This window comes from Felis catus, chromosome B2 (assembly GCF_018350175.1).
Source record: "Felis catus isolate Fca126 chromosome B2, F.catus_Fca126_mat1.0, whole genome shotgun sequence".
NCBI lineage: Eukaryota > Metazoa > Chordata > Mammalia > Carnivora > Felidae > Felis > Felis catus.
This window is the reverse complement of record NC_058372.1, coordinates 144390294-144406435: the sequence shown is the minus strand read 5'-3', so window position 1 is coordinate 144406435 and position 16142 is coordinate 144390294. Positions and strand designations below refer to the sequence as shown.

The 16142-nt window shown below is 45.8% G+C and overlaps 1 protein-coding gene across 4 annotated transcripts in view; it reads left to right on the top strand.

The window, feature by feature from the left end:
* PRKN (parkin RBR E3 ubiquitin protein ligase) overlaps positions 1-14052 on the top strand; it is a 1341418-nt gene extending 1327366 nt beyond the window's left edge. For all 4 annotated transcript variants that reach the window (XM_019831462.3, XM_045058626.1, XM_045058625.1 and 1 more), the window contains 2 exons: positions 4628-4745; positions 11635-14052. In XM_019831462.3, the coding sequence (XP_019687021.3) occupies positions 4628-4745; positions 11635-11747 (231 nt within the window). In that variant the 3' untranslated portion in view covers positions 11748-14052. The remainder of the gene's footprint in view (positions 1-4627; positions 4746-11634) is intronic.
* Positions 14053-16142: the final 2090 nt, after the last annotated feature.

The following is a 16142-nucleotide window of genomic DNA, read 5'->3' as shown; positions in this document are numbered from 1 at the left end:
GCCTGTAAAGACCCAGCTCTGGGCACCCTGAGACAAAGAATACAGCCCCATAGCAAACCCCAGATTCCTCCCTCCTTTACCCAAGAGGATTTTCTCTTTCTTTTTTAAATTTTGTTAATGCTTATTTATTTTTGAGAGACAGAGTATGAGCAGAGGAGGGGAGAGACAGAATCCAGAGAAGGTTCCAGGCTCTGAGCTGTCAGCACAGAGCCCGACACGGGGCTTGAACTCAAGAACCGCGAGATGATGACTTGAGCCAAAGTCAGATGTTCAACCGACTGAGCCACCCAGGCACCCCCATTTATTTTTAACTTTTTAAAATTTCTCATTCTAGCCATCAGGGATTTCCTATATTCTCCCACCAGATCAGCCATGCATTAAGTAAAGATTTTTCTTTCATATTTCATCCATCATTTTTAGGTGTATAGACCTGAGAAGAATTGCACTTATTGTACAGCGAGCCATATTGCTGAAAAGAATTTTGAAATTAGTTTTTACTAAGTAGAACTATGTATTTCTCTGATCTATATGCCTCCACGAACAATTTTACAGCATCACTTTAGAGACACAAGCTCCCGGACCTTAAAAAAGAAAATCTTGGAGCATATGGTTAGGGGATGTTTGCTATGTGTCACTGAGGATTAGGCCCACAGGTGAATCTGAGCTGATTGGAAGATGTGTACTTAAGATACAGACCTACTTACTAAATCTTGCAACTGCTGTCATCAACCACAGCTTTATCACCCTGCACTCTCGGCCAGAGTCATCATTAAATCATCCCGGGGCCAAAGGAAGTTCTCAGTACCTGTGGTTATTCTTAGCCAGTAAACTTACTCTGTTTTATCCTAACAAAGTATTGACAAATCACATGACACCCTCTGAGTTATAAAGGAAGCCTCCTTTGTGATTGGGATAGCTAATTCACAGAAAGAAATTTGCTTCACTGCAAGGCCGTCATTAGGATGCACCCCACGTGCCCCACCGGCTTCTTGGGGCCTTATCCCTGGATGCTTATCGTGTTAGTGTCATTCCTTCATTACTCAGCCGAAACATCGCGAGTGCCTACCAGGTGCCAGGCAGATCCTGGTCGTGGGAGGAAGGTACCAACGTGATCCTGGCCCTGGACAAATTCGCTTTCTATTGGAAACAACAGAAACATATATGCGAATTACAGTAAAAACCACTAAATGCTGCAAGTTAAGTACAAACATAGTTATTTACCTCAGAATACATCATTCTTTTTTGAGATGTTATTGAAATATAACATTATATTAGTTTCAGTGCACAGCATAATGATTTGATATATAGACAGAGAAATGATTACCACGAGTTTAGTTACCATCCATCACCATACATAGACAATTCTTTTCCTTCTCCTAAGAGCTTTTAAGATCTGCTCTCTTAGCAAGTTTCAAATATATAATACAGTATTGTTAACTATAGTCATCATGCTGGACATGACATCCCCAGGATTCATTTATTTGATAACTGAAAGTTTGTCCCTTGTGACCCCCTTGACTTACCTCTCTCCCGAACCCCGCCCCTGGCCACTGTCAGTCCATTCCCTGGAGCCGCGAGTTCAAGTTCAGGTTCCACATACAAGTGACATCATATGGTATTTGTCTTTCTCTTGGACTTATTTCACTGAGCATAATGCCTCCAAGGTGTATCTGTGTGGTCACAAGTGGCAGCACACTGTCTAACCACAGCCGCTGCACGAGTTTACATCCCCACCAACGGTGCCCAAGGCTCCCTTTTCTCCACATCCTCGCCAACACTTGGGATCTCTTATCTGTTTGCAATAGCCATTCTACCAAGTGTGAGGTGAATAGCTCACGGTGGCTTTGATTTGTATTTTCCTGGTGATTCGTGATGTGGAGCACCTTTTTACCGTGCCTTCTTTGGAAAAATGTCTGTTCTGATCCTCTGCCCATTTTTTTTCCCTCAGATTTCTTGGGGTATTTTGCTATTGAATTCTAGGAGCCTCATATACAGTTTGGATATTAACCTCTTATCAGATATCTGATCTGCAAATATTTTACCCCATTTCATTCCGCTGAACGTTTCCTTTGCTGTGCAGAAGCCTTTTAGTTTGACAGAGTCCCCCTTGTTTATTTTTGCTTTTGTTGCCTTTACTTTTGGTGTCTTTATTAAGACTGAAACACTTTAACATTTCAAAAGTATTTTGAATGTGACAGTGAATGGCTGGGCGTTGGATTCGAACATGGGACGGAGGGTTCTACTCCCCAGACGTGGCGTCTTAGATCCAAGCGCCTCCCTGCACCGGGGCCATAAGAGGATGACTACCTACTAGCTCTTGCCTTCACGCTCACCACCTAGAAAACCTGCCACCTGCCACGCATGATGGTGCTGGGCAGAGTTTGATGCTCAAAGCACAGTGTCATGGGCGAGGAACTTGTGTGTGAGCACCTCTGGTTTGAGTTCCCATCTTTCAGGTTTTCCAAATGTTTGCATTTGAGAGGCACTGATGCTGCTGCGTAAGTGTAAGCATCCTGAACTTGGCGCCTGACCTTTGTCACTCAGAGGGCTCATCTGTGAGTTTGTTAACTTATTAGACACCGCACCGTTCCCTCTAGGTTATTATGACAAGCAAATGAAGTGATGGGAGTCAACGTGTAAAAACGAGTGTTATGAATTTGTTGAGTATTATCATTATCATTGTTATTAGAGTGATATCAGAGTGTTAGAGCATGTTTTGGTATTTGATTTCTTTTTTTTTTTTAATTTTTTTTTTCAACGTTTATTTATTTTTGGGACAGAGAGAGACAGAGCATGAACGGGGGAGGGGCAGAGAGAGAGGGAGACACAGAATCGGAAACAGGCTCCAGGCTCCGAGCCATCAGCCCAGAGCCTGACGTGGGGCTCGAACCCACGGACCACGAGATCGTGACCTGGCTGAAGTCGGACGCTTAACCGACTGCGCCACCCAGGCGCCCCTGGTATTTGATTTCTTACCTACTTTATATTTAAAGTTAGTAAGGAGTTAATTTTCATAGTTTCTTAATGTAAATTAGCTCTGGGAATATATTAAAATAATTATTACAAGTTAACCAAATGACTTGAATGCTCACAAAAAAAATTTGTTTAGGGGCGCCTGGGTGGCGCAGTCAGTTAAGCGTCCGACTTCAGCCAGGTCACGATCTCGCGGTCCGTGAGTTCGAGCCCCGCGTCAGGCTCTGGGCTGATGGCTCAGAGCCTGGAGCCTGTTTCCGATTCTGTGTCTCCCTCTCTCTCTGCCCCTCCCCTGTTCATGCTCTGCCTCTCTCTGTCCCAAAAATAAATAAAAACATTGAAAAAAAAAATTTGTTTAGATGCCATAGAAGCCAAAATGGAGGGATTCTATTTGGATTAACATGTTGAAATATTTTAGATATAGACCGAGACTACACGTGTCTTGTACTGAATCCAAAAATGTACCAATCCACGGGGCGCCTGGGTGGCTCCGTCGGTTAAGCGTCCAATTCTTGGTTTCAGCTCTGGTCACGATCTCGTGGTTCGTGAGATCGAGCCCCAAGTTGGGCTCTATGCTAACAGCACGGAGCCTGCTTGGGATTCTCTGTCTCCCTCTCCCTCTCCTCCTCCCCTGCTCTCTCTTTCTCTCTCTCTCAGAATAAATAAATAAACACTTTTTAAAACGTACCAATTCTTTTTCTGCACACGTCATCTAATATCGAAGTAAGCGGGAAAGACAGCAGCGTCTGAGTGATTAGACAGGAGCAGAATGAATGTCTGCAGTGGTTGCATGAAACGCCCCCTCCTCCTGTGCTGAGGGTCGGGGATGACTCAGTCCTCTGCGTGAATAGTGTTTGCAAACATTTCTGAGAGCTCGCCATGCGATAGACCCCGAGGTAATTCATAGCATCACTTCACGACACGTGTCAAATACTGGTCCCACGCCTTCAAAGAAACACACTCCGTGCTTGAGACCCCCAAAGGCACTAGGCACTTTTTTACTTCCATCTAAGAGACGAGACCTTTCAGAGACGTGAAGGGGCGTCTCAGAGTCACCCACCCGGCTGCGGCCGGGACGGGAGCCCGGGCAGATGTCCCCTGAGCCCAGAGTCCTTACATGGGCTGTTCCCGGCTCTCTCTGCATCCCCAGCCACGTCAACTTTGTTTCCTTCTTCTGAAGACAGAAGACCGTTCCCCAGGTGCAAGAATGAAGGATAACAAGATGAAGAACATTTAAATGTCCCACTCACCAGCTTTGGGCAACTGTGTAACTCCCTTGATCCTCGATGGAAAATAAAAGCGAGGACGCTCTCCTGACAAAGCATCGAACAAAGAAGTGTCTGTAGAGCACTGATCACCCTGCCTGCACATTGGACACCTGATAGATGTTATTTATTACAATTATTCAAAACAGAAAGAGAGGATCTCGCACTATAAAATCAAGCCGTGTTTTCTTAGCTTGCAAGCGAAGGGCCCATGCCAAGAGAAGTATATCCCATCCATGTCAAACCTTGTCCACCACTTGCCAAGTGACTTTGTGTTTGTGCTGCCTGAAGACACTTCTGTCTCGAAGAAGTTCCCATATCGGTGTTTCAAGGAACCTCAACCCTGACATAAAGATCCGAATTTCAACTCTTTTTGTCTTTATTCGCAGGCCTACAGAGTTGACGAGAAGGCCGCGGAACAAGCTCGGTGGGAAGAGGCCTCTAAAGAAACAATCAAGAAAACCACCAAGCCCTGTCCCCGTTGCCATGTGCCAGTTGAAAAAAATGGTGAGTCTGGGCTACGGAAAAAGTGAGGATTTGGTGAGCTTCTTGGAGAACATGAGCTGCGTGGTTATAACAGTCAGGAATTCTAGGAGGATGTGTAACTGAATAGTAGTTCAGCACTCAGGGAATTTGGAACCATTGGCCAGAGTGCATATCTCTCCACTGTCCCACATCATGTCTCTTAACTGCCTAAGCTCACGGTCCTCCTCTGTCAAGTAGAGATGAAAACAGAAGCTGTCCCCCAATAGTAGAAGCATTAGACGTCATGTAGGGCAGATACTCAGCCAAGTACCTGGCATAGAGAAAGCACTCCATAAACCCTAATTACCCTTATTATTATTTATTATTAATAATATTAGGCACTTTGTATCTGGTAAGTTGTCTACTATATATATATATATATATATATATATATATATATATATATAACCTTGGACTGTAACTTGTTCTGCTAGTGTTCCACAAGATGAGCAAATATTTCTAATAAAGTTTAGCTTGATAGATGAGTGATATCTTTTGCAATACAAGTTGTACATGATGCCGAATGTCACATGATCACAACTGAGCCAATGGTTCTTAAAATTCACTTTGATACACAAGTGCTTTGAATTAAAAGTATGTTTCAGAATGAATTATGCTTGCAAACCAAGGTTTTACTATATATATATATATATATATATATATATATATATATATATATGTGTGTGTATATGTATGTATTTCCTAGTCCAGTATCCTAGTCCAGTATTTCTCACTGTATTCCCCATAGTATTCTGGTGTCTAGAGACACTCAGTGGGGAAAGGGGGAATGTCACCATGCCAAATACATTTGCCAGGTCATTCCTACTAGAGCCCCCTCTTGGATAATACCAACAACACAAACAATTAACTTGTATTGAGCATTTGTTCTATGCTTGTTCTAGGTTTCTTACAATTATCACATCATTTAGCCCTCACAGGAATCGCATAAGGAAGCTATTCTTATTATCCCCGCTCACAATATACATTGGCAATCCAGACTTCCTTCTGTAAAAGAAATCTGTTTAATTTTGTTTAATGGACAGGCTCCCACTTCTTTTGGCCATGATATTCTTTTTTTCCTCCTCATGCCCACTTGTGTACCTTTCAATGGCAGCACACACTCTGGGCTCTGATGTCCCCATCCCTGCTGTGGGACATTTAGTACTCGACGTTACTACGACACTTGCCTCCTTTATTAGAGTATCCTTCTCATGAATCTGTTTCTCAATAGAGTTATTCCTTTGGCCTTCTACCAACTACTCTCTAAATTTTGAGAACGTGAACTGAAACTTTGGGGATGCCGCTGGATTAGCTGACATTAACCGCAGGCGGTCTTTTAGGAGCCCACAGTTGTGCCCTGGTTTGCGTGAGTCAACAGGCTTAGAATCACAGGGGCCACACTCGAACGGTTCTCTCCCTGACGATGCTCCAAACCCAAGGCATCAACTCCCAAGAGGGACTGCTCTTCCTTCCTTACACACCCAGTCACACCCGTGCCTCCTCATAAATTCTGGAGGCCACCGTGCCTACGGGGACACTGGGGAGAGCTGGCAGACGGAAGGACCGCCCTTCCTGATCCCATCCTAATGGACAAGTGACCCCTGTCATACGCTGTAGGACACGGAGGGAGGCCCGCTCAGCTCCGCGATGCTGTGTCTACACTTGCAGCTGCGGTGTTATTCTCCTCCTGAGTGTGCCCTGCTCCCACGATCGCGTGGCGGTCCTGTTGCCTGCCGGCCATCGTTGCACAACCCGCCCCTGCTCTGCGGCATTCAGTCCATATTCAGAGTTGTACTTTGGGCCGCCCCGTTCACGGTCAGTCTGATACCCCGCAGCAGCCAGTGGGGTACCTGCCGCCGTCAGTCCTGGATGTGCCGGCCAGCTTAAAGCCATCACGGCCCGGTGCCGGAGCCCGTCCTAAGTGTCAGACACCTCTGCGTGGGTGAGGTAGGGGCGGCAGCCCTGCCCGATGAGAAGTAAAACGAAGCACCAGGTACACTTTTCCCACACTCTCCCCACTAAGCATGAGCGGCACCTGCCCGGCAGGCCTCTAACGGCTGGCTCGCCGTGGCGTGAAGCCCGGCGGTCTGGAGGTGCGCCCCCCCCCCCCGCCTCTCTTTCCTCGGTCATGCCCTTTAGGAGGTCTTTATGCTTGCAAAGGGGAGAGTGCGAGCACATCCCAGAGCGGCAGGAACGGGGCTCAGTTCAGGCCAGGTCCCCGGCGGAGTCAGTGGTCTCCTGGCAACAAATAGATCCGCGTGCGCCGTGAGCCGCTGTTCTCCTCCGTGCGCTGGGTTGTGCCCTGGGTTGACACTCCAGTGCGCACAGAGGACGTCAGCGGAGCCAGGGGCAAGACCTCTTCCGGTCCTCACCGCTGGAGCGGTGATGCCGTGTAGACAACCTGAGGTCAGAGGAGACGCAGAGACCCTTCACCAACGCTCACTTCACGATGCAAGTTCAGTAGCGAGAGACCGTTCTGTTATCACCAAAGGTCAGGAGCCTTGTCTGTCTGTCCCCCAGGCCCAGAAGAGTCCTGACAGATATCTGTTGAATTAACAAGTAGCTAGTAAATACATGAACAGATATTTTATATAAAATATGAGAGAGAGAGCAAGCTAGCAGAGCGCAAAAGCCTGAGGGCTAAGAGTTGTCTTCCCGGAGGGGCGCCTGGGGGCTCAGTGGGTTAAGCATCCGGCTTCCGCTCAGGTCGTGATCTCACGGTTTCTGAGTTCAAGCCCCGCATGGGGCTCACTGCCATCAGCACGAAGCCTGCTTTGGATCCTCTGTCCCCCTCTGTCTCTGCCTCTCTCTTTCTCTCTCTCTTTCAAAAATAAAGTAAAAATTATTTATTTATTTTATTTTTATTTTTTTAACATTTATTTATTTTTGAGACAGAGAGAGAGCATGAACAGGGGAGGGTCAGAGAGAGGGAGACACAGAATCTGAAACAGGCCCCAGGCTCTGAGCTGACAGCACAGAGCCCGACGCAGGGCTCGAACCCACGGACCGCAAGATCATGACCTGAGCCCAAGTCGGATGCTTAACCGACTGAGCCACCCAGGCGCCCCTAAAAATTATTTTAAAAAAGGTTCCCCAATCCACCATTTCTTTGAAATAGCGTGACTTAGTATAAATGGAAAGCACTGATTTTTCACCTATAGATTTTTAACCTATGAACAGAAAAGTTGAGACTTTAAACTTATTAATGATAGTCTCCACTGATTTCAAGCATGCAGCAGAGATACATGTGAGCTCCATGGGCCAGAGAAGCTTGTTTCATGATCTCGTCCTCAAAGTAAATTCATGATCTATTTCATGGTCATCTGAATCCCAGAAAGTAGTTCTTCGTGCAGCAAAGCCGTAATGAAAATGAGGCTCATTTCCATCTTAAACATAGGCTAAGCCTGCACTTCCTCCCGCAGCCTTCCACCTCGGAAAGTGGCTTCTTTCATTTCTGCCTCAAACAGATGAGATTCCAGTCCCATTCTCTGATCGAAAAGTGCCAGGATGTTCAAGAACTTCTCCTCTGTCATTAAACCTAGTGAAAGAGTGGCTGGCCCCAGCCATGGGGCTCACGGGGCATAGGCTGGGCTTTTCATGGTTTGAGCATCAGTCGGTGGATAGAATTCTCTATGAGGGAAGCCATGTTTTCTTCATTCAAATGCCCTCAAAGTCACGTGAAGTTGTCAGCTTCTTGCTCACATTTACTTTTAAGTTGGCAAAGCTTTGGGGCACCTGGGTGGCTCAGTTGGTTAGGCATCCAACTCCTGGTTTCAGCTCAGGTCATGATCTCACCATTTGTCAGATAGAGCCCCAAGTCAGGCTCTAGGCTGATAGCTCAGAACCTGTTTCAGATTCTCCCTCTCCCTCTCTCTCTGCCCCTGCCCCACTCTGGTATGCTTGTGCTCTCTGTCTCTCAAAAGAAATAAATACACTTTTAAAGAGAAGCTATGACCCAGCAATCGCACTGCTAGGAATCTACCGAAGGGACACAGGAGTGCTGATGCATAGGGGCACCTGTACCCCAGTGTTTATAGCAGCACTTTCAACAGTAGCCAAATTATGGAAAGAGCCTAACTGTCCATCAACTGATAAATGGATAAAGGTGTGGTTTATATATACAGCGGAATATTACCTGGCAATGAGAAAGAATGAAATCCTGCCATTTGCAGCAACATGGATGGAACTGGAGGGTATTATGCTAAGTGAAATAAGTCAGTCAGAGAAAGACAGATACCATATGTTTTCATTCATATGTGGATCTTGAGAAACTTAACAGAAGACCGTGGGGGAGGGGAAGGGGAAAAAATAGTTACAAACAGAGAGGGAGGGAGGCAAACCATGAGACTCTTAAATACAGAGAACTAAGGGAAGATGGGGTTGGGGGAGAGGGGAAAGTGGGTGATGGGCAGGGAGGAGGGCACTTGTTGGGATGAGCACTGGGTGTTGTATGGAAACCAATTTGACAATAAATATATTTTAAAAAATAAAAAAATAGACATTACAAAATGATTTTTAAAAATAATAAAAATAAATAAATACAAAAAAAAAGAAGTTGGCAGAGTTTTTAGAATTAGAGTCCCTGATTCTTCTCCATATTATGAGATCTAGCATACTGCCTTGCATATATTAAGCACCAAGGTGGAAAAGAGAGTTAATAACATGAATATTCTTTCTTCCTATTTCCTTTCTTCTTAGTCTACAGAGCCATTATGTTTCTAGTTTCTATAACAAAATCTCATTTGTAATGTTAGTATTCCATACCCGTGAAAATTTGGTATAGCAGGAAAATATTATATTATTTATATCATAAATGTACAGTCATTAAATATGTGTGGAAAATTACACAGTCCTGCCAATGTGTAATCCTAAATGAGAAATATTAAGATGAAAGTAACATAGGTGAGTTTTTCCCCTGATTTTCTGCATATTTATAATTTTTTTAAATTTTTTTCAATATATGGAATTTATTGTCAAATTGGTTTCCATACAACACCCAGTGCTCATCCCAAAATGTGCCCTCCTCAATACCCATCACCCACCCTCCCCTCCCTCCCACCCCTAAATGATCTTTAAAACAAACCAAAAGGAAGTTGGAAAAGTATGGGATTTTAAATGCCCTTAAATTATCCTAAAACAAATTCCTTCAGTTACATATTCATAAATATTTTAAATCGGTGGAAGTTCTTATGCCAGGTTTCTAATAATAAAAATGAGACAGTACTGAAGCAATTACCTAGAAAATTTGGCAAGAAAAAAAATGACTTAACAAGATAATTGGTAAAATTGAATAATAGAGCACATCCAATGTTATATCGAGTTCAAGCAAAGAACCGCTTTTGTCTGAATTATCTAGGAAATTCGATCAGAAGCCATTCTCTACGTGTAACTTCACACGAGTAACTCCCTCTGCACTCCACCGCGGACTTGATGTCTGAGCCCCAGAAGCAAATAAGAAATGAATTTAACAAGTGTGGGAAGGGGCCGAATCCCAAAGTGAATCCCCGAATAAGGGACCTTTCATCTCATGCGGCAAAGGCCCTGTCCCGTGAAAGAACAACAGATCCTGGTGAAATCTCAGACTTTGCCATTTAAAAGTCCTTGGCGTTAAGAAAATTCTAGAACAGGGTAACACTGCTCTCTCACAAAGTGCTTTTGAGGAGTGAATGAGGTAGTACATGCAGCGCCCCCACTTCTCCCCGTCTGCTCACCCTAAGTAAAAGTTTGAATCGCATTAAGGGCTGCGTTCCCTATGAAATACTTTCAATACTGCTGTCCCAACTCCTGTTTCAAGCCAAGTTCTATTATATATTCCATATTAAGTTGCTAAGTATATTAACATCTATTCAAAACATCAACCTTGATATATATTTAGTAAGGAATTGACCCCGTTTGTGAAACACAAGGCATTTGTCTCTAAGTCCCATTTCAGGAGAAGCAAATAAAGTCAGATTTATAAATAAAATTAGTCCTAGATGAGGACGGCATGTTTCACCCTCACTCCTTTTTTTTTTTTTTTTAATTTTTATTTTGGGGGAGGCGGGGCAGAGAGAGAGGGAGACACAGAATCCGAAGCAGGCTCCAGGCTCTGAGCTGTCAGCACAGAGCTGGACGCGGGGCTCGACCCCACCGACCGTGTGGTCATGACCTGAGCCGAAGTAGGAACCCTTAACCCACTGAGCCACCCAGGCGCCCCTCGTCTTTACTCCTTTCTTGACGAAGGTCATTAACTGCACAACTTCCAGGGAGCTTTCCGACGGGTTTGCCTCAGTCCACGTTCTGCCCTTGGATTGCTTGAGACATTCCCTTAGAAACCCTTTTCTTTTTTTTTTTTTTCTTTTTTTCTTTGTTTTTGTTTTTTTTTTAAGTTTATTTATTTACAGGGCGCCTGAGTGGCTCAGTCGGTTAAGTGGCAGACTTCAGCTCAGGTCATGATCTCGGGGTTGGTGAGGTCCAGCCCCACCGTCAGCTCGGAGCCTGGAGCCTGCTTTGGATTCAGTGACTCCCTCTCTCTCTCTGCTTCTCCCCTGCTTGTGCGCTCGCTCTCTCGCTCGCTCTCTCTCTCTCTCTCTCTCTCTCTCAAAATAAATAAACATTTTTAAAAATTGTAAGTTTATTTATTTTTGAGAGAGAGAGTGAGCAGGGGAGGGGCAGAGAGAGGGGGGAGAGAGAATCCCAAGCAGGCTGTGCGCTGACAGCGCCGATGTGGGGCTCGAACCCACCAACCGCGAGATCATGACCTAAGCCGAAACCAAGAGTGGGATGCTTCACCAACTGAGCCACCCAGGTGAGCCAAAAGGCATTTCTAGACCGGGATGCCGGTGCGGGAAGTGGTGTCTTCCAGGCTTTCACCTGTGTCCTTTGCCCGCAGGAGGATGCATGCACATGAAGTGCCCGCAGCCCCAGTGCCGTCTGGAGTGGTGCTGGGCCTGCAGCTGCGAGTGGAACCGCGCCTGCATGGGGGACCACTGGTTCGACGTGTAGCTGCAGCCCTGCGCGCGCCCCCTGCCGGCCGGCGCGGAAAGGCGCGCGAGTCCCGCCATGCCCTGGTCTTCTGTCTCCAAATGGTTGCTTTCTCTCTCTCTCTCTCTCTCTCTCTCTCTCTCTCTCTCTCTCTCTCTCACACACACACACACACGCACACGCAGCCCTCAAGGTCCTTCCAAAACTACAAAAACAAAGTCAGAGGAGAAGCTCCTCGCATCTCTTGCTTTGTGCCCATGAAAAAGAGCGAGAAGTATTCTCAGGCCTCAGCAATACGCACAACCCAGAGCAGAGGTTCAAGTGCGGTTCCGCTTTTTTGTGTGGATGGCCATTCCCGCGTCATTTCGAGTCAGGCTAGACACGTACATAGAGATTCCTCAGGTTTTTTTCATTTCTCGCATTTTACCTTCAGCAACGACTGGGTGAGTTCTCTGTAAGACTGACCGCGACGGATTCTGAGCACTGTACTCACAACTTTTAAGAGCAATGTTCTCATTTAAGGTTTCAGAGAGCATCTGTTCCCGAAGAACCACAGGCAATAGTCAAGACTGCCTTTATCCCCAAGAATTCTACTATGTATATATAACATTGACGGAACATCAACTAATCGGCTTGTCAACTAGTGAGAAATTATGAAAGCTGATTTGAATGTTGAATGATTAAATTCCAGGAGAGAAATCAAAACTCCATGTACTTTCATTCTATTTCATTATTTGCGACTTTAGAAAGAACTTGTTTTTTCTGTAAATAATTACAAAGTCTATAATTCGACCTCAGACATTCATTTTGCGGCTTGGAGAACAAGCTAGTACCTTTGGCTTCGCTGTAAATTTAATGGATAAGGGGCCCAGAGGGGAGACATTTTTATAAATGGCTTTATAATGGTTCTCAATGGTAACAAAAGTGCAGAGTCTTAAAGCAGGATCTTTAAAGAAGGAGCATTTCCGGGGCTATGGAAATGAGGCCAAACCTGATTCTGCACCACAGGAGTTTAAGCTCTCTCTGCACCTGCTCCGCCCCCCCCCCATCTGCACACCCCAGGGGCTCTGCCTACCCAGTGGGTTACTCCAGGGAGAGCCCTTTTCTCTAGGACAGTACAGTGACACCAGAAGGTTTCCTCACGTTGACATGGATCGAAATGGAGCCTTCGCCAAGTTTTTGTCTTTTTTTTTTTTTTGAGGCATCCACAACACATCAAAAAGAGATGTGTTTCACTAAACGCAACAAACCTCGTTTCCTACAGCACACCCTACAGATGAAAACGTATAACCACCGTCGTTTGTTCTCACTGTCTGTCTTCTCAGGGACAATCGTGACCACAGCATAATGAGTTTCACTAGCCCATGGGGTCCTCTTTGGATGTAGGGCACCTGGAAATGATCAAATCAGTAGCAAGGCTTCTCTTTGTAGACATAGCACCAGAAATCCTTGCTAGGGAGAGAGAGGGAATGACCTCAGAATATTTCCCGAGGACCTCCGTCCCTCTTTCCCTAACCATCCATCCAGGGGCAGTCCTGCCTGATCTCCCTCTTCTCTCAGAAGGCTAGACCTGGGACAAGATGGGGTGTGGCAGCCACAGTGGCATTAACAGCCTCACTTGGCTTCGCTGTGTCAGAAAATCCAGCCTCCCCAACGTGACCCCAAAGCTGCCAGACTCATGTCAGGAAGCCCTTAAGATCACAGAGAGGTCCTGGAGAGCCATTATCTGTGAGTGTGAGAAAAAGGAGGGTCAGTAGGCATGAGCCCACGTGTCCCAGTATCAGTGATCGGTCCAAAACCCACTCAGGGCCCGACTGCACAGTACTGACAATCCCAGTAAGTAGCAGCTTCTTACAGTGACCCAACGTGACAAATCCGATGGCCCCCTCTGTCATGTGGAGCACCCAGTCTTTTATATCCACTAGAGTTTTGGGGTTTAGCGATACTGTCGTTTTTGCTTCCTCCCAAGCTTGCATGGTGTGTTGGATGTGTGAAGCCCGAACAAGGGTTGCTCTCATGGGTTCGGGCACCGTAGAAGTTTCTAGGTCTCTGCTCCTTTCCTGGTGGTGGTCTCTTTTATTTTTTCCCCCAGAGGAGGACACTGAAACAAGTTAAAGAAAAAACAGCGTCTGTAAATGAATATGAATCACAAACCACTACAAATGAATGTGTTTGAGCATGAATGCTGTAACCAAATGTGAATGTATCAAAAAAGTAGAAATAGAATCTTTGCGGAAGAATATTTCTCTCTGAAATGTGTAAAGGAATATTTGACAACTAAATCTAAGGTCGTACTCAACTTATCAATAAAAGCATCAAAAAAGCTGTTGAGTCCCTCTCTGAAGATATATTTCCAATAAATGCTGAAGGCGTGGGAGGGGAGCACAGGACACCTCGCTCCGGGAGCCTCCCCCGTGGCCTGAAGGGGTCGCCTGGTCAAGCAATGGCCATTTTTATGGCCATCAGTTGAAAATCTAACGGTTACTTTCCTGCCTTATCAGCAAACTTTTCTAACAAATGTCCAAAACAGAAGTTTGAGTCAGGAAAAACCGCAAGGATTTTCTCTGTAGTGTCATTTCAGAAAAGCTCATGACCTTGCGTCGCTGTTGACGTGGGTGTGTTGACACCGCATTTCTTTAGAGCTATTTCAGTGGCTGTGAGTTGACAATGAGTCTGTGTTTGAGCAATCTGGAATGGAACGTTCTTGGAGAGCTCCTATACATATAGCAGGCAAGCCACACGCCACGAGGGCCCATTGGTACCAAGCACCACAGGAAACGCTCGGAAGAAACACAAAGTTGTTAGGAAGGGTGGCCCTGGTGCCGACTCTCATCTCCGGCGCTAAATTAGAGAGCTGGTGTCGTGAGTGGAAATGAATAAGCACAGAGGTGGAGGGCTTATTTGAAAAGCAGCAGATGTGGGGGAAAGCCAGCATCATTGTTTGGGTGGGGTACGGGGTCCCACCAGCACCCTTGCCTGGCTATGTTCTTGTACCATGGAAAGTATCGATGTCAGTTTTTAGAAGAAAACCCTATTTCTTTTGCTTTAAGGATTGTTTTTTTGAGAGAGAGAGAGAGAGCACACATGCGAGCATGAGCCAGGGTGGGAGTGTGGGGGGAAGAGAGAGAGAGGGAGAATTTTAACAAGGCTCCATGCTCATGAGGAGCCCAGTGCAGGGCTCAATCCCATGATCTTGGGATCATGACCTGAGCCAAAATCAGGAGTAGGATGTTCAACCAACTGAGCTACCCAGGCACTCCAAGAAAACCCTATTTCAAAACAACATTGAACCTGCCTCCCACCCCCTCTGAGTAAACTGTCCAACCCCAAACGTTTAAGAATTTCCACTGTGGTTTGGATAATCACGCAAAAAATAAGGTGAGAAGTGTTATCTGAGAAGTGTTATCTGACACACAATGGGTGACACTGTCTGGATGGGCCCACAGTGTTCCCTGATCCCATCATCCGATGCATAGACTGAGAGAATCAACTTTGTCAGCATCAAGAGGTAATTGAATGCCAGAAGACTGACTCACGCGAATCCAACTTCTGAGAGAACAAAGTACAAAACCTAGAACATCAATGTAAATCTACATTTACAATGAGAAGCTCACACCCTGGTCTTCACACGTGATTTTCCATCTGCCTAGAATTTTTACAGCCCTCTTCACAACACTCCCCTCTCCGCTTTGGCTGACCAATCTCAGGTCTCCATTTAATCAGCTTTTCCGGCAACCCTTCTCTTACCATCCTGGCCTTCATTGAGGGTCTTTGCCGTATGTTCCCAGAGCTGTGCTTCTTCCCACATCACAGCAATACCAGAAAATTCTCCAACTCTCCAGATAGCACCTGGGTGTCCTACAAGTCAATTCTGACACTACCAGGAGTAGGTGTCAGACCCCACAGGTTAGAGCTCAATTCCACAAGACTACCCTCACTTGAGACGTGGTGCAAGTCCCAGGTTACCACCTGTAATTCTCATTGGCTATGAATCCGGGATCCCATGGTCGCCTCCTCAGGCTCAGTAACCTGCTAGAATGACTCACAAAACTCAGGACAGTGCTTTACTTACTACTACGGGCTCGTGATGAAGAGTCCAGACTCAAGAATCACTGAATGCAGAGATGCATAGGGCAGGGATGGGATGGGATCAGACGTGTGTGCAGAGCTCCCGTGTCCTCTGCAGGGGCCCCGCCTTCTCAGCACCAAGTGGGAAGCTCTCTGAAACCCGTTGTTTAGGGGTTTCGTTGGAGGATTCATTAAGTAGACATGATTGATGAAATCATTGGCCATTAGTAATTAACTCCATCGCCAGCCTTCTGGAGACGGTTACGGACTGGGGCTGAAAGTTCAAGCCTCTAATCATACCTTGGTTTTTCTGGCGAGCAGCCCCCATCTTGAAGCCATCTGGGCCCC